Source organism: Scomber scombrus, chromosome 18, assembly GCF_963691925.1.
Source record: "Scomber scombrus chromosome 18, fScoSco1.1, whole genome shotgun sequence".
NCBI lineage: Eukaryota > Metazoa > Chordata > Actinopteri > Scombriformes > Scombridae > Scomber > Scomber scombrus.
The window spans coordinates 5,969,663-5,989,097 of NC_084987.1; the positions used below are offsets into that span (position 1 = coordinate 5,969,663).

At 37.8% G+C, this 19,435-nt stretch overlaps 2 protein-coding genes across 2 annotated transcripts; one reads left to right on the forward strand and one right to left on the reverse strand.

Moving 5' to 3' along the window:
* The first annotated feature begins 4,085 nt into the window (after positions 1–4,085).
* cldni (claudin i) lies at positions 4,086–5,440 on the forward strand. The gene is made up of 2 exons (XM_062438509.1): positions 4,086–4,217; positions 4,937–5,440. The coding sequence occupies exons 1-2, from the start codon at positions 4,086–4,088 to the stop codon at positions 5,438–5,440; spliced, it is 636 nt and encodes a 211-aa protein (XP_062294493.1).
* An 845-nt stretch (positions 5,441–6,285) lies between these two features.
* Positions 6,286–15,505, reverse strand: coro1a (coronin, actin binding protein, 1A). Its single transcript, XM_062438794.1, has 11 exons — positions 15,412–15,505; positions 14,003–14,206; positions 12,824–12,946; positions 12,574–12,703; positions 10,554–10,735; positions 9,511–9,630; positions 8,289–8,393; positions 8,054–8,199; positions 7,892–7,949; positions 7,587–7,802; positions 6,286–6,708 (listed from the first exon to the last, which is right to left on the reverse strand). Exons 2-11 carry the CDS (start codon positions 14,198–14,200, stop codon positions 6,616–6,618), a joined length of 1,371 nt encoding a protein of 456 aa, XP_062294778.1. The 5' UTR covers positions 14,201–14,206; positions 15,412–15,505; the 3' UTR covers positions 6,286–6,615.
* Positions 15,506–19,435: the final 3,930 nt, after the last annotated feature.

The following is a 19,435-nucleotide window of genomic DNA, read 5'->3' on the forward strand; positions in this document are numbered from 1 at the left end:
TGGTATGATAACCCTTGCTGAGTCACAGCTGTATTACAGTTATCAGCTGTTGAAGAACCTCCCCCTTAGAAAAAAAACATTTTAGACGCTAGTGCATATCTTGGTTTAGGCTTATGTTCAGGATATTTGTCAATATTAAATAATATTGTGTTTGGTATCATTTTAAAGGGGACAATCTTTCATTCAAGCCCTTTTGTAAATCGTTATGACAAATTCAGTGGTCACTGGAGCTCTTCAAACTTTTTATCACACACATTTTTCCACAATTTTCACCTAAATCATTTACTTTCTTTTAGTCCTTTGACATCAAGGAACATCAGAGACACAAAACACAAAGAAAGGAATACTCACAGGACTCCAAGGATTCTGGGAATGTATAATATAACTGTACAGTCAAATAAAAACAGAATACATTACCTCTTAGATTAGTTTGTTGCACAAGTTAAAATTTACACAAAAAATGACGGATAATGATAAATAATATACAGTGCAGGGAGAGGCAGAAAACTCAAATGGGCTTATTTAAAGTCTCCACCTAAAAAATGTTAAAATTACACAATATTACAGAAAATAATATGACTACATAGAACAAAACAAATAATTACAATATATGTGTATATATTTATATCGAATATGCCATTTAATTTAAGTCAGAAACTGTTCTCGGCCCATTACAGTTTTAAAAGTTCAGTCCCCTATTTTTGAAAGGCTTTACCCTATACACAAAAGAAATCACACGTGATTGTCGTTTCTGTGAAGGGGGGGCATTGGTCTCAGCATCTGTACATCATACATGAAAACATGTGGATGGAATACATAACACAGACAAAATACATTGAGGAAAAACACTTACAAAACAGTAGTTAAGTGTTTTTCTCAGGTGGGAAAAGCTATTCCATAATGTGGTAACCCTAAATATTATCTTATCTTTATCTTAACTCTTGTTCTCATAGTGGTCAGTTTTAGCACTGTACACACAACCCCTGGAGCTCTTCGTCCATAGTGCAGTCCATATTCCCTTTGTACAGTTAGTATTTCATTTCCAGTTGTATAGACAATTTCAAAGATATTATTATCCAGCCATGTGCCTCAAAGTGCTTGGGGGCCTCTTTCAAACCATTAGCCATCAGACTATACAACACCACAGCTCCCAGTACCTCCCACTCCCACTGAAAAAAAGAGTGATGCTGTCCTTCCTATGTCAATCCTTGGAACACTGCACTCATGAAAATAACCTAAGGAACTTCTGCATTGCACATCTATATAGTGCAGGTTTACTTACACAGAGATTGTTTATTGTATATAGTATTTCATTTTTATTTTCTATTTTATTTTATTTATTTTATTTGAATGTATCACTTTCACCATTACGATGCTAACCCTTATCCTTCCCATTTACTACTTGTGTCAATTTGAATTTCTCCCGAGAGGGATCCATTTTATTAGATCTTATCTCTCATCTTATTTTATCCCACAGGAGATGGACTGAACTGTGGACACAATAATAGCAACGCTTGTACAGTCCAATAAAATCATAATACATTAACTATGTAATGTAGACCTTCATTATTCTCATAAAGATAAGATGTGATGTATCTTTATTGATCCCCCTTGGAAGAAATTCAAATTGACACAGCAGTACAGTAGAAACAAGTGGAAAATGGAAAGGAAAAAAACCCAATAACAACTACAAATTCATATATAACTTGTATTACTGGACAATTGACTACAGTATCAATAAAGATATGTAGGTCTGAAAGGTGCAGTTTGTGTTAATGGACACCCACCAAAACATCTGTGCAGTTGATAATGTTACATTTTTCACCACATCTGCCAGTTGCACATTAAACAGATATCAGTAAAATGTCAACAACATTAGCGTGTTTGAGTTAATTCATGTTGACACCTTTCCTTATTTGGTGTGCCCCCATCACTGAACTCTTGAAACTACCGATCTAAATTTGTACATATGTAATCCAAAACAATGTGTCACTCTGTCTGCTTGTTTCCGAATGTGTAAATAGAGGGTACCCTTACAACATGCTCCTTCATGGCCTCATTTTCCTCCCATTATCCATGAAACCCTCCTCAAAATATTACGCAAAAACCCACAAAGTCTCGGTTTCCTAAATCAGTCTGCTTTGATTTGTCATCACAGTTTCGACAGAAGTAGGTGTACACCTGTGTACAGATACAGGTGATTTGACTCACAGCATGTAAAAAGTGGGATGTTTTCCAGATGACTCAAGTATTTTCTTTTTTTTTTTTCTAGCAACCAGCAACAGACTCAACTAAAGTCACCACCATCCAAAACAATAACTCAACAATGATCAAAGACTACTGATGCTTAAACTAATTCGACCATATAAAAACTTAATCCTAGTTTTACCCCACTGAGGTGTATTTTGTCAGAGCCTGCTTTAGCTCCACAGCAGGTCTAAGGTGTAAAAAGAGAGGGAAACATACGTATGGGACATGTCCAGTCTGGTCTTGAGGTAAGTCCCACCTGTGTACTCCCCTTCTTTATCTCAGCCCCACCCTACACCTCACATTCCTCTACAAATATCCCATCTTATCACAAAGTCTGTGCATAACAGCAAAGAGCATCCTCAAGACGAACATCGAGAAAACACCTAATTTCTTTCTGTTTTCATCTCAAGGACACAGAATAAAGAGGTAGGCATCCTTTATTTTATCCATCTTTCTTTCAAATGGACAATCTGAGCTTTGAAAAGAGATATGATTCTGCAGAAGCTTGAAATGACACAGGATGAAAGGATTGGTATAGGATTAGCTGAGTACCTTTTTATGAGCAGCAACAGAAAATCATAAAAAAAGTGCAAAAAAACACAGATGTGAGAGTAGAGCAGGAGAAAAAAAGGGATGAAAAGGCTCAGCAGGTCTTTTTTTTCAGAAGCCGTTCTTTTTATCTCAGCTTTAGGGGAGGTTTTGAAAAGACTTTGCATGTATCTCTTAATTAAAAAAACATACACGTATGCTCATTTACACAAACAGTGTATCAGTTATTTTGAGGATAAAATGACAGAACTTTCAGGAAAAACAGAACATATAAAACATTTTAAATCCGGTGAAACACATCAGATTAGTTTCCAGTGTTTAATCTGCTTTGAAAGTTTATGATCTGGGGCGGGTCACATATGCTTAAAAGTATGATATTTTTGTCCTGGTCTAAATCCACACCGCTGCTCTAACTCTTACTGGCTTAATGGTCAATTCAAAGTGGCTAAAATTGGGTTTTTGTTGGCATTAAATGCTATAAAATGTTCTCCAATGGCAAAAAAAAAAGAAAAGGGAAAAAAAAGAAAAGGGAAGGCTTCCTCACATGAAAAGAATATTATTGAAGCATTTGTAACAAAAAATATGAATATGAATATGTGTAGAAGGAATATGAGCATGTTTCATCTGTTTAAACTGAAATGTATTGTTTGCTTTTTTCTTTCATTTGAATTTATTGCAACTTTTCATCATTTGAAGGTTATATGAAAGTAAAACTCAGCATCACTTTTCATTTATCATTGTTACCCCTTTTTCTGGTGTGGGATCTCTTCTTCGCACCTTATTTTGCTATTATTGCTTATTTTGATTGCAGAATTAGATAGTGACCCTCGAATAATTAGTAAGTCAAATGTTCCGTGCAGAAAGGTGAGAGGGAGTGGTTCAGCTAGGAACTTGTCAAGACATGAGTCTGTTTTAAAACGTAGCCTGCAGACACATTATCCTGTGAAGACCTGTCAGAGGGAATTTGTGTTCGTCTGACTACTTCTTCAGCTATGTGATCACAAAAAAACACACACAGAGATAGAGTAACTCCGCAGTAACACAAGATAAACATCGCTTACAGCACATCTTGGATGGTTTTGAGAACAACGCCTCCTCTGTTACCAGGGGAGGGAAGTAGGGAGAAGATTACTTAAAACCAAATTTAAAGATTAAAGGAAAAGACAGACAAAAGAGAAGTTGTGGTAGCACTCAAGGAATTTACTGAAGCTCAGAAACAACTGTAATTATCTCCCTCACAACTTTGATTTTCCTCTTTTCTCTCTCTCTCTCTTGTCCCCTCCAGAATGGGAAATGTTGGCGTTCAGATCGTCTGCGTGGCCCTCGGGGTCCTCGGCCTGATTGGGACCATCGTATGCTGCGTTGTCCCTCGCTGGAAAGTGTCGTCTTTCACGGGATCCAACATTGTGACTGCGCAGGTAATGACAAAACTTCAACCTCTTGTATTAAAAGTAACTGTTTAAGTTATGTCAGGGATTTTACAGTATATTGGTCATCAGCTGGAGGATGTACTGTTTAGCCAATTTGATACAATTCATTATAACATTTTCAGGTAATTTCTTTATGGTTTGCGGTCCCATAATAAGGGCAACACTTAATTTATTATTACTAGTCTATTAGTACTGGAGGATATGACATTTACTGATATTGCGATATAAAAATACTGCTTTGCAAGTGTTGAAAATGTATGTATGGATGTATATATGTATAATGTGATGTACTTAAAATATCACAAATAATAATGAGAGTCTATGATGTGTTACACTAGTCAATAGACAAAATATTAATTGGCAACTATTTTGATAACAATTAATCATTTTATAGCCAAAATTACATGAATTATCTGACAATAGTACAGTATAGTATAGTATAGTATAGTATACTTCTACTCAAAAGTTAAGATTTTATCGTTTTCGATACGATATGATGCACTGCGATACGATACAATACGATACGATACGATACGATACGATACGATACGATACGACACTAAATTCTAGTGGTATAGAAATATTGCATGAAATGAAGATCCAAAACTGAATTTCAGTGCGGTACTTGAGTTACTTGGTTACACTCTGGATATGACTGTTGTATGAAATGACTAAAATTCCCTCTCTCTTTGTCTGTGTGTGAGTAGAGCAGTCAGGAGGGCCTGTGGATGCAGTGCGTGGTACAGAGTACCGGCCAGCAACAGTGCAAGAACTACGACTCCCTGCTGGTGTTGCCCTCTGACCTTCAGGCCGCCCGCGCCATGACCATCATCAGCTGCATGTTAAGCGTCCTCAGCGTCCTCATCCTGTTCTGCGGCGCTGACTTCACCACCTGCATAGAGAACGAAGACGCCAAGCCCAAGATCAGCCTGGTAGCCGGGGTTGGCCTGCTGCTGGCCGGTCTCCTGGTGATCATCCCCGTCAGCTGGTCCGCCAACATTGTTGTGCGAAACTTCAACGACCAGTTGATTCCTGCTTCCCAGAAGAAGGAACTGGGAGCGTCTATCTTTGTGGGTTGGGGAGCTGGCGTGCTGCTTCTTCTGGGAGGAGGTCTACTGTGCTGCTTCAGCAGGCCAAAGTCTGGAGGCTCAGGGGGAACCGCCAAGTACTACAGCAACAGTGCCACCGCCCCTAACAAAAACTACGTGTAGGGCCTATTTCAAAAGGACTGGTGTTTGAGAGAAAGGAGTAAGGGGGTGATTTAGTAGGTGAAAGACTTGGAAGCTATTAAGTAGATAAAAAGTCTCTGTAAATACTGAACGCTCATGATAACTGGCTTTTCTTTTGTATTCATTTCAGGTGCTGGGTTATGCATAAGCTACTGCATGTAAAAGTATGTAAAACAAATTATATACAGGCTGTAAATTAGGCTATAGATCAAATGTATGACCTTTTTGTCATCTTGTAGTAATAATGTTGTATTTGAGCAGGTTTTTGCTTTGACGTATACATGATATCTTAGCTGTAAAACGGCATTCTTTTAGTTTTCTTGATATTTGAATCCCACAAATAACATCAAAGTTCATGAAAATGTGAAGTGTATTAATATATAGATAAAAATAATCGGATAATCTAACCCTAACCCAAATTTAAAGGTAAACAAATGCACTAGTGGGTCATATTTGACATGTAGTTTAGAGTCTGCCTGTATTGTGTGTTTTCCAGCTTTTCTATATCTCTCCTATCTTTGTTGTTGCTATTGTCCACAGTCAGAAAAAGCTGTCAGATTGACGTTTAACCAAAAGTTTAACCTCAGGAGGCCTCAGGGAGCATCTGTATGCACTTGTTTCTCTGATGGTGCGTTCTTAAACACGTCCATGTCACATTTCAGAACATTTTATATATCGTTTGTTGTTGCTTATGTTGTTTTGTCTCTCATTTTTGTATGATGATGAGTATATACAATTAAATTTTGGTGTGATTCAAAATATGTGTTGTGTAATTTTTTGTGTGTGATGAGAAAAAAAAAAAATAAATAAAATAAAACAGCCAAAAATGTATTCTGAAAAAGACTTTATTTGAAACTATAGCATATATTAAAATAGGAATTTTTAAAATTGATCAAACCAAGACAAACCAAATAAACAAATTCAAGCTTCAAGCTAAAATAAAGTATAGTTTAATAACACCAGTTGTCTTGATCTCTCCCTTTGTCTCAATATACAGTGAGAAGTTATAACACACAGCCCTCTCCCTCTAAAATTTAAATTTCATCGGCATGAGTCACCATAATAATGCCAAAACGTCAACAATCAATGAAACCATCTCTTTGCTTTTTCCCCAGTTTCTCTTTTGACGTCTGCTCTTAATGTCAAACTTCTGTAGTTTAATGCTTGCTCTCCAGCTCATTCACACGCTTGGTCAGCTCCTCTATAGCTTCTTTGAGATCCTTCACCTCCTTCTTCAAGGACTGGACCTCCTGAGAGACAAACAGACACGGAGAGAAAGAGACGAGTTATGGTGTGATGGAGGATATCACATTTTTATACGTAAAGCAGAAAATTATCGAGATCGAGTATTTCTGAGTGAAACAGGACAGAAAGGTGGGGCATAACGTTTGGAGTATTTAGATTTGAAAGTTTAAAAAGTGGGAGTGTCGTAATGAATTTCAGCTCTGTGCCGCTAAAAGTTGAAGGATTGATTGATGTGGGGATGTCATGATATTATTGGTTGAAATTAGTTAGTTCAAGTAAGCACACCTCAAAGGAAGAGATCATGATGTATTCTTGATAAAAGAATACAAAGAAATAGATTTTTTGGCATATATTGTTAAATAGGTGCACAATATGACTATGAATACAACTTAATGAAAAAGTAACACAAGAATTATCATTAAAATGTAGTTAAAGGGCCAGCTTGTAGATTTAGTGACATCTAGTGGTGAGTTTGCAGAATGCAACCGACTGAACTGAAATGCCCCTGTGAGTGTTGCATTATTATATATTTTATTATTTAATCAGTATTACTGACACTTTAATGTGTAAGTAGCAATTGACTGTTGCAGTTGGTCAATGTGGAGCTGATTTTAACTATTTTATAGGCTTTTATCTATAATAACCCATATGTTATGTTGATCTTTGCATGTCAAATATTAAAAACTAACTACGAATTAATGCTGTGAAATAAATATAGTGTGCAGTATGTCCTTTTTAAATGAAGTAAAATAGAAAGTACCACAGAAGCACCTAAACATTGTGCTTAATTGCAGTACTTCAGTAAATGTTCAACTGCAGCTGATACACTTATGAGACGTTTAAACCATAAATGCAACAGGATATTTAGCGTTAGACGTCTCACCCCGCTGCTGTCCTGATGACTCCCAACAGAGGCAGTTGTGGTCTTCAGGAGAGTCTTGTGAACTTTGAACTCCTTGGTCTTGGTGGTTGTTGCAAAGCCTTCCTTCAGAGAGATCAGGATCGGCGGGGCTTCTTTTCCATCGAACCAGTCATCAGCTTCGGCTGAAGGCTCGGGCCCGACGGTGTCTGGGTACAGATCCTCCTGGAACAGATCCGACTGCACAGGCAGAGGGAGGAAAGAGTGAGCTGATGACAGGAATGCACAATTTAACCTCAATTAACACTGAAGAACCCTTTAAGTCTTACCTTGCGGGGCACCGTCATGGCTATGGGCTCACATTTCCTCTCATGGAGTTTGTAGAACCTGAAGGTAGAAATATTTTACACGTTTATTTTAAAGGATTCAAAATGACAGACATACTTATAATAGAAAACAGCTACATTTCATAACAGTATGAATGTCACTACCTGGCGATTTCACATTTGTTGACCTCCAGGCCCCTCTTGGGCATGTAACCCATCCCCTTCTGGCTCTCCTTGCTGCTGTACATGGACAGGTAGTGGACATACGGAGCTTCGTCTGTCACCTCAAAGTAACGGATACTGCTGTCCCCCTGTGACCGAGATTGTGACAAATAAGTCAGCAGCTGCAATGTTTTTCTTCTTTGTGAGACAAAAACTTGTTTCAACACTTCAATCTAACCTTGCCACAGAGGAAGACGACACCTGTGTCTGGGTCATAAAATGGCAGAAGGACGCCGCTGCTGGTGTCCAGTTCCTGCAGAGTCAGAGGCTCTCCGAAGTTCTTCTGTTAAAAGAGATTCAGACACACTCAGTAATACATATCACTAAATTTAATGTAATATACTGCATTAAAAAAAGATGCTGTGGTTTAAAGACTGAGGTGTCAAACATGAACCACAGCTCTTCCTCTTTTAGTGCTATCTCTCCACGATCTGTAGCTAATAAAGGTATAAAGTGCCTAAATAATAATACATTTTCAAAGGCTGCTGGAGCAGACTGCTGATAAGCCATGGATGTATTTAACTGAGCTTCATGTGGGATACACCGCCCTAAGTGCTGTAAGCTGGCAGTTGTGAAACAGCAGTGTTGTAAATACAGTAAATGACTCCCGAGAAACAAATGACCAAGATGTCAAGTATATATTATTACTTGTAAATGTCTTTCTTCTAATTGTTACTTGATCTAGTCTACCACGAAAAACCTTTAAAGAACAGATTCACAATTTTTTAAGTCTTAAAACAATAGTCAGGTGTCCATATGTCCTGTTCCCCCTTCAAATGTGCTTTCAGTGTAAGTGATGGGGGACAAAATCCACAGTGTGTACAGTAATGTTGCCCAAAAATGCCTTTGAAAGTTGATGTGAAGCTTATATGAGGTGTCAGCAGTCTGAGTTTGTCATATCAAGTCACATTTACAGTCTTTTTAGCATCAAATTTCCTCTTTGTGTTTCCCTGTTGAGCTGTGGTGGAAGTATAGTAACAAAAAGAGGGACTTTGGCACTAAAAAGACTGTAACGTTGAAAGATATCTACTTGATTTGACTCATTTGGATCTGAAGCTTCATATTAGCTTCAGATCAACTTTTAAATTACATTTTTGCACAGGAGGAGGACTGTGGATTTTGTCCGCACATCACTTACATTGTAAATGCATTATGAAGGGATCTTCTAATGGTCTGTATGAACAGGAGGAATGATTACAGCAAGAAAAAGCTATATTAACGTTAATTAGGGCTCCTGAGTGTTGTTTTAAGACAGATTTGAAAAACTGTGAACTTGTCCTTTAATGTACTTATTGTCTCAAAATTGAAGAATGAGACTCATGGATCTTAAAAAATACACGAGTGACTGTAAAAGACAAAACTCCTGATAAACTTGAACATGTGGGATTGTTGACACTTACCGGGTCCCATAGCGCCACCTGCCTCTCACTCATGCGACTGAAGCCGGTAGTCAGGATCTTCCCGTCGGCCACGTACACCGCCCTGATAGGCCTGGAGCCCTCATGAGGCTTTTCCTTCTCCTGTAAGAGGTTCAGGAGGAGCGGAGATGGAGGTGTTAAAAAACTTAAAGAACAGATCAGAAATTCCCCTAAACTCAAAAGTTTGTTTTGCTTATTATGTTACTTAAGTTTGATGTTTGAGCTTCACTGTGCAGGATGTTATATGTGCAAAGTTTGTTTTCATGTTCATCTGCTGAAGGGTTAAAGTTTCCTACAAGCCTACGAGCATGATTTGTGTCAGTACAACAGCTTACTCAATATTTCAGTATAGAGTAGTTTTAAAACATCTTAAAACATGATTTTACTGTGTTACTGTAAAAGAAGTCTTGTGCTTTGACAACTGGGCCAAGCATCACTCATTACGATAGAAAAATAACATAATATCATTGGATTTTACATGTTAAGTATTCAAATTATTTCATACTATGATAATATCAAAAGTTGTTTGTCCTCTTGTTCTTCTTTCTTTTCTTTTTCTTATTATTATAATTAAAAATGTTGTGTAAAATTATACAAATGCATGCTCAGAAATTTATTAAATAAGGGACCTTGGGTACCTTGAAAGGCGCTATATAAATCGAAGTTATTGTTATTATTATTATTAAATGTGCTTAGTTTTGCACTGAAATTAAACCAAATTCCTGCATACAGAAGCAGAAAGGCAAATAAGTTAGAAGATAAAAAAACTGAGAGCAAACATTGTGATTTATTATCATACGCTCAACGTGCTTCTTATTTTCTTGTTTGTCTGTTTACTTAAATTAAATCCACTTATAGAACCAACAACTGTGACATAATTATGGCCTGTGAGATAAATGGCACTCCAGATTATTGCAGAGAAATATGATTACTTTTGTGCAGCTGCAGTGACATTGGTGCCAGTGCTGCATTACAGGAGAGAAAGAAAAAAAAGAAGGTGGGGGAGGTGAAATAAGAAAACCTACAGCGATGACAGTGCCCTTGCGAGGGTCCAGCAACCGCATGGTCTTGTCCTTGCAGGCAGTGAGAATCTGGGAGCCGTCCCTGTTCCAGCAGGCGCTGTAGATGACATCAGTGTGCACGGTGTCGATCCTCACTGCTGCCTCGCCACGGGCCACGTTCCACAGGATCACCACGTTATCACAGCCTGCAGGGGCACAGAGACAATAGTGATGTCATTTCACTGTCTTTCTTTTTTTCTTGCATTGTGCAACACTGCATAGTCTTGTTGTTCATGTGTTATACTTTTTATATTTTCCCCTGCAGCTGCGTGCATCACTTTTCGCAGAAGTGCACTGGTGCATTGTCTCATAGGTTGTGTGTTATTTTGACTATGTAATTTAAATTGTCATGTATTGCTTGACTGCAGCTCTGTGTAGCACTTTTTCCATTACACATATTTCCCTCGGGACATTAAAGTTGATCTTATCTTAAATGCAAAGACAGGTAAAGAGAATAAAACATTTCATCTCAAATTTAAGTCAAAATCAAATGTATTTCAAGTGTCAAAATGAAATTCAACCTTGTTTTCTAACTGAGAAGCTGAACTGTGAATGAAAGCTTTCACATTTCAGGGTTTCTTTTCTTCAGGAAACATGAAGTGACATGTTTTTGTTAAGAATAAACAGAAGAGCAATGATGAGGTAGTTCTTATAACCACAGAGAACTTTACCCACAAACAAACAAACCAAAATAAAAAGTAATGACAGACACACCAAATATTAAGGCTGACAAATCACATCCATAAATCACAGGTTTATACTGTAGCGCTGCAAAGATTAGTCCATTACTCAATAAACCACTAACTATTTTGGTCATATATCAGTCATTTAATGTGAATAGTTCCGAATATGACAGTAAACCGAATATCTTTGGGTTGTGGACTGTTGGTCTGGACAAAAGAAGACATTTGAGGACGTCATCTTGGGCTTTTGCTAACACTGATCAACATGTTTGACCTTTTTCCAATTGATTCATTGAGAAAATAATTATAATTTGCAGCTTTAACTGTAGATTAGAGTAGCAATTAGAAGCCTAATGACTTTCAGTGGAATTGCATCATGATAATATGAACATAATCTGTTATTTATTACACAATTCTGTTATTAAAATTAATAATTCCACATATAAAAAACTACTTATGGAGATTTACAACATTCAACTGTATTTTCTGGGCAGTTGTTTTCTGGTAGTGACATTATTTAGTGCATGAGACAGACTGGATGGTAATGCTGGTAATCCTGTGATCTAAACTGTCAATGAGACCGCTGATCAGTGTTCAAAGTGAAGACAATGGGTGGGGACTGTGAGAACTTCCTGTTCAAACGTCTGAAGGTGTTAGTGTTGTTCAACACAACACTGACGTGTCATGTCACAGTCACTTGGATGTGGTTCCTCTAAAACCCCGGAAAACATTTCTGCAGAGGAGCAGTCTGTCAAATCATGTGAACACAGCTGCAATGACAGCTGAGTCTGTTTTAAAACAGAAGTGAGGTGAACATGTGGACACTGAAACAGGTTTTGTTTTGCTGTAATCATTTAGCTTTAGAAGATCTCCTCCAGATGCGCTTATAATGTAAGTGATGGAGGACAAAATCCACAGAGTTTAAAGGTTTTTTTTAAACTTTTAAATACATTTCCTCAGACAGTGTTTCCTTTGTTGAGTGGAAGTATAGTAACAAAAAGAGGGACTTTGGCACTAAAAAGAATGTAACATTGAAACATATCTACTTCATTTGACTCATTTGACTCATTTGGACTGCTGAAGCTTCATATTAGCTTCAAATAAACTTTTAAATACAGTTCTGCACAAAAGGAGGACTGTGGAAGTTTGTCCTCCATCACTTACATTGTAAGTACATTATAAAAGGATCTTCTAATGGTCAGTATGAAGAGGAGGAATGATTACAGCAAGGAAAACATATTTAAATGTTCATTTGGGAATCTGAATATAGTTTTAGGACAGACTTGAAAAAAGAGTAGTACCTGCACTCATCAGCACATTGTGGGCGGTGGGGTGCCAGCACAGGATGCCGACACGTTTGGAGTGACCCTCCAGCTTGACAACAGGTTCTGTGAGGGATGTGGTCAGCCCAGCGTCGGGGATCTCCCAAATCTATTCACCAAAAAAGGACACTTAAAGACACTGACTGTGCACACATAATGGCAGCAAACCAAAAACAAAAAAATCATGTCATGCTTTAGCAGAAACTGAAACGCTTGAAAGATCACTCACCATGACACTGCAGTCCTCAGAGCCGCTGGCAATGATGTTGTCATTGTGAGGACAAAACTCAATGTCCAGGACCGGTCCTGTGTGGCCGCACACAGTCGGGTAGGACATGTCGATACGTCCCGTCTGCAGAGGGAGAAGCATCAGGGAGCATGGTGAGGACGGCTCTCCGAAACTCATTCATACAGTACACAGAAACATGGCAACTATAGGATACACACTGTGATAGAAGCAGAAGAACTATGACAATCTAATGTAGGTGGGAGGGAGGAATTGATAGTCAGCTGATACAAATTCCACAGCTATGCTTTCAATTACTCCTAATGCCTTGTAACTGGGTTAGAGAGACGATCGGGGCCAGGAAGATGAAATCCCATGTTTCCTCTGGTGCTCGCACGGCCCTCCCTGGAATCACCATGCTTGACCTCGGGCATAATGACAATTAATTTTTGGTTGCATCTATTTGATTAAAAATCTCAATAAAATCTTTTGTAAATTTTTTCCAGCTTGCTGTTTCAATCACATGTGGCTCTACAGAGATTTCTGAAGTTGGCTGATTAACACAAGTATTTATTTATCCTTAAAAATAATGTGACACAAGCTAAAGCACCAGTTTATAGGTACTATCCATGTATCAGCAGTAAGATTCACACCCATTTTTTTAATCCATTGAGAATTATAGTCTACTAATACTTTACATTAAATTCACAAGCCTGAGAAAAGATGCAATTAATCTTTATTGAGTTCACATACAGATGAGCCCACATGGTTTTGCAATTTCCACTTTTTTTTAGTACATAAGATGCATTAAAGGAGCTGTGAGCCTAAACCTAAATGTTCTCCATAAGCAGAGTAACTGAACCGAGACCACATCCTGCCCCGGTTGAGCTGACAACAAACTCCTAATAAGGTGAAAACTTCAGCAGAGCAAGTGACGCATAGAAAGACTCAAAGTCGGCACCAAACTTCCGTATTCAGCTAGCTGTGTAATGTGTGAGTGACAGTATGCAAATTAGACAGTGTGAGCGTGGTGTTTACAAGAAGAAAAAAAAAGGTATCACATCTTCTTGCATCTGAAACGTTCAATCAACACATCCAAAAATGGTAGTATGAGAGATAAAAGGGCCACAGGCGAACCCGGTTGTGGCTTTTTTTTTTTGGTATGACTTTGTACACACGCACCTTGCTCAGGGGCAACACCATGAAGGCTCCTCCGCCACTGGCGTCCACAATCATGCCCACAAACTTTGGGTTTACGGTGCAGAAGTTGCTGTCCCATGTCATCTGGGAGATTCGGATGTCATCGTAGCATTGGTCAGCTTTCTGAGCCTGGCCAAAGACGTGACGGAACTTGCTGGTCCTCACAACCTTCCTGGACATGGTGAACTGGGAGGGGGGGGGGGGGGGGGAATAAAGGAAGGATTTTATGTTTGCAAACAGGCTGCTGTGAAATGATTGAATGAGTTACAAAGAAATCTACAACTCTGTGCAAGTTTATTTCACTCAAAATGTCATCGTCTTAACGCTCAAACTAAGATTAACCAGTGCAAGTTTGTCCTTTGTCCCTTCATGTTTGTGCTTTTAGCTTTCAAGTGGACATTCAGACACAAAGCTGACGACACAGCGCAAAGAGGAAAAAGGGAAGCAAAAGCTTTCACAACTGCTTCCTCTGTCTGTGGCTGGCACTCCTCCTCTTACTCCCCCCCCACCACCACCACCTTCTCTTTTTTTTATTTGATATCCTGCTTTTTAAGTTTATTAACTATCTGTGTGCTCAAAACAACAGTGTAAAGATGACACTAAACACACTATTCATCATCAATGCCGAAGCACAAAATTGAGCCGCACATGCTTTGTGTTTAAACAGGTACAAGAATCGTCAGTTAGACCACATCCTCCACAGTGAGCAACAAAAACCACTAAACCTTTCTCTCGTGCCAAATTTGTCATCGTCACATTGATTGTCCCACAGTTACGACAATATAGACTTTTTAAAAAACACATTTTTAGCAAGTTGACATATATACAGTGAATGCATCCTCTACCAACGCAGCAAAGAAACCTGAGTAATGAGATTTGTGTTAAAGCCTCCCTTGAAATCATTTAAAGTTGAGTCAATAGCTGCAGCAAAATGAGCTAAAAAAAACAACCAAAAAACAAGCTGAACATGGTTTTGCTTTACCTCCATTTGTAGATTCTACTTCCTGAAATCTGCAGCCGCCCTTGAGCTCAGACTCAGAGGAGTATAACAGTTTTGCTGCATGTGCATCACAAGATCTCTCCGGCTGCTCTGCACTTAATTTAATAATCCTTTATAGAGTGAGCCGTAATTTTATCAAGAGGCTAAATGCATGTCAATAATCTCCCTCCTCCTCTGCCTCTGTGCTGTGATGGAAAACATCGCCCTGCTGCAACGTAGGAAACATTTCACTAACTTGAAGCAGGAGAAAGTCGGGCCATGTGGAACAATGATGCTCATTTCAAATCCCAGACTCATAAAAGAGGCATAAATATTGAATTTACTTAAAATACACAACCTCATGTGTTCAGTGAACTGCATGACAGACTGCAGACAGATGTTTAAGGCCTACCTGGGAGTCGTGCGGAGTCGGTTCGGCTGAAGGAGTTTCAACGGTGGACCAGTCGCCCAGAATGAGGACTTAAGAGTGAGATGATAGGTTAAAGTACATCACAAACTGAAATAGAGGAAGTGAGACTTTCAAATGAAGGTGGAAGTGGGTGTCAACCTTTGACATGTTAGAGCTGAAGGCAAGCACGAAGGGGAAGACACAAGTTTTCGAGGTCTTTCATATCAGCTAAGGAACTTCATATTCAGACTCACTGAGTTTATGAATAATATCGAGCTTGTTAAAAAGGATTTGAAAGCATCACAAGGACACAGAAGTTTCCTACCAAAGTGATAACTGTGATGAAGGTTGTAGATATCTGAGAGGAAAATCTTCACGTCTGTCTGTTGTTTTATTGTTTTAAAATCACTGACTGGCTCTTATCAGTCTGATGTGGTTAAGACAGACAGTATGTGCCTGCTATCTCTCTTAGATCCTCAAACCTCCTGACTGTTTGATTGAATGAATTAATGAATGAACAGTCATCCATCCTGTTCCTACTGACCATTAGAAGATTCAATCATACTGTATTTACATTGTAAGTGATGTGGGACTAAATCCACAGTCTTCTTTCTGTTTAAAAATGTGTTTAAAAGTTGATCTGAAGCTAATATGAAGTTTCAGCCGTCCAAATGAGTCAAATCAAGTAGATATGATTAAATATTACAGTCTGTTTAGTCAAGAAGCTGGATTAAAAAAAAAGAGTTTATACTCTTAAATGTGTGAGTTTCTACTGTAATCTTTGTCCAAAACATTAATTTTAGCAGTTTGATAAATGTGGGCCATGAGTTTTTACACACAATAACAAGCTCTAACCCTGAGACAATGTAATTAACCCTTTCACCAACAGTGTGTTTGCTTCTATTGGTCAGCTATTAGACTTGAAAAACTGTGAATCTATCCTTTAAGATACTCTCTACTGCTGGAGTGTTTGAAAAACGGTTGATAGATGACATGAAATTGCATAAATTCTCATATAAAATGACTTTGTGACATTTCCTTTAACCAACTTCTGGAGCTCTCTTACATTTAAGAGGATTTTTAAGTAATCAGAAGCTTGATAAATAGTTTATATTTTTAAATTTGTGAGTATTTACTTTCATATTCGTCTAAAACATTCATTTTATCAGGTTGATAAATGTGAGCCATGAGTTTTTAACACTGAGAAGCTGAAGTTGCGCAATGTCTGCATCTTAGTGTCCTCACTTTCTAGTTTTAAACACTAACTTCTGGAGCTCTCTTACATTTAATATCATTTTCAAGTCAAAAGAAGCTTGATAAAAAGTTTATATTCTTATATTCTTACATTTCCACTGTAATCACACACACACACACACACACACACACACACACACACACACACACACACACACACACACACACACACACACACACACACACACACACGTGAACTTGTAAGGACCCACATTAACACACATATCCTCAGTGTCCTCACTTTCTAGTTTTAAACACAGATAAAAGTACAAAAGCACACAATTTTCAAGCCTGTTTTAAAACAACAGTCAAGATCTTTTCATAATGCTCTTACAATGAAAGTGATGGGAACCAAAACCCACAGTCCTCCTTCTGTTCAAAAAAGTGTTTAAAAGTTGATCTGAAGCTAATATGAAGCTTCAGTCGTCCAAATGAGTCAAATCAAGTAGATATGATTAAATATGACAGTTTTTTTAGACAAGAAGCTTGATTTTAAAAAGTTTATACTCTATACTTTGTCCAAAACATTCATTTTAGCAGTTTGATAAATGTGAGCCATGAGTTTTTACACACAATAACAAGCTTTAACCCTGAGACACTGTAGTTAACCCTTTCACCAACAGAGTGTTGCTTCTATTGGTCAGCTATTAGACTTGAAAAACTGTGAATCTATCCTTTAAGATACTCTCTACTCCTGGAGTGTTTGGAAAACGGTTGATAGATGACATGAAATTGCATAAAGTCTCATGTAAAATGACTTTGTGACATTTCCTTTAACCAACTTCTGGAGCTCTCTTACATTTAAGAGGATTTTTAAGTAATCAGAAGCTTGATAAATAGTTTATATTGTTAAATGTGTGAGTTTCTACTTTCATATTTGTCTAAAACATTCATTTTATCAGGTTAATAAATGTGAGCCATGAGTTTTTAACACTTATTTATCAAGCTCTAACACTGAGAAGCTGAAGTTGAGCAATGTCTGCATCTTTCCATCACTGTGAGGACTTCCTGCTTCAATCTACACACACACACATATGTGAACCTCTATGCTTCCCACGTTAACACACTGTAATTAACCCTTTCACCAACAGAGTGTTGCTTCTATTGGTCAGCTATTGGTCTTAAAAACTGTGAATCTGTCCTTTAAGATACTCTCTACTCCTGGAGTGTTTGAAAAACGGTTGATAGATGACATGAAATTGCATAAAGTCTCATGTAAAATGACTTTGTGACATTTCCTTTAACCAACTTCTGGAGCTCTCTTACATTTAAGAGGATTTTTAAGTAATCAGAAGCTTAATAAACAGTTTATATTCTTAAATTTGTGAGTTTTCTACTTTCATATTCGTCTAAAACATTCTTTTTATCAGGTTGATAAATGTGAGCCATGAGTTTTTAACACATATTTATCAAGCTCTAACACTGAGAAGCTGAAGTTGCGCAATGTCTGCATCTTAGTGTCCTCACTTTCTAGTTTTAAACACTAACTTCTGGAGCTCTCTTCCATTTAATATCATTTTCAAGTCAAAAGAAGCTTGATAAAACGTTTATATTCTTATATTCTTACATTTCCACTGTAATCACACACACACACACGCACACACACGCACACACACACACACACACACACACACACACACACACACACACACACACACACACACACACACACACACACACACACGTGAACTTGTAAGGACACACATATCCTCAGTGTCCTCACTTTCTAGTTTTAAACACAGATAAAAGTACAAAAGCACACAGTTTTCAAGCCTGTTTTAAAACAACAGTCAAGATCTTTTCATAATGCTCTTACACTGAAAGTGATGGGAACCAAAACCCACAGTCTTCCTTCTGTTCAAAAAAGTGTTTAAAAGTTGATCTGAAGCTAATATGAAGCTTCAGTCGTCCAAATGAGTCAAATCAAGTAGATATCGTTTTTTAAGTGTTAAAGTCTTTTTGTTACTATACTTCCACCACAGCTCAACAGGGAAACACAAAGAGGGAATTTGATGCTAAAAACACTGTAAATGTGTCAGATATAAACTTAATATGATTAACTCAGACTGATGAAGCCTCATATAAGCTTCACATCAAGAGGACTGTTTTGTCCCGCATCAATTTCATTTAAGTGCATTTGCTTCTATTGGTCAGCTATTGGACATGAAACTGTGAATCTATCCTTTAAGATACTCTCTACTCCTGGAGTGTTTGGACAACAGGTAACATACGGATTACATAAGATTGCATAAAGTCTCATGTAAAATGACCTTGTGACCTTTCCTTTAACCAACTTCTGGAGCTCTCTTACATTTAAGAGGATTTTTAAGTCATCAGAAGCTTGATAAATAGTTTATATTTTTAAATTTGTGAGTTTTTACTTTCATATTTGTCTAAAACATTCATTTTATCAGGTTGATAAATGTGAGCCATGAGTTTTTAACACTGAGAAGCTGAAGTTGCGCAATGTCTGCATCTTTGTGTCCTCACTTTCTAGTTTTAAACACTAACTTCTGGAGCTCTCTTACATTTAATATCATTTTCAAGTCAAAAGAAGCTTGATAAAAAGTTGATATTCTTATATTCTTACATTTCCACTGTAATCACACACACACACACACACGCACACACACACACACACACACACACACACACACACACACGTGAACTTGTAAGGACCCACATTAACACACATATCCTCAGTGTCCTCACTTTCTAGTTTTAAACACAGATAAAAGTGCAAAAACACACCGTTTTTCAAGCCTGTTTTAAA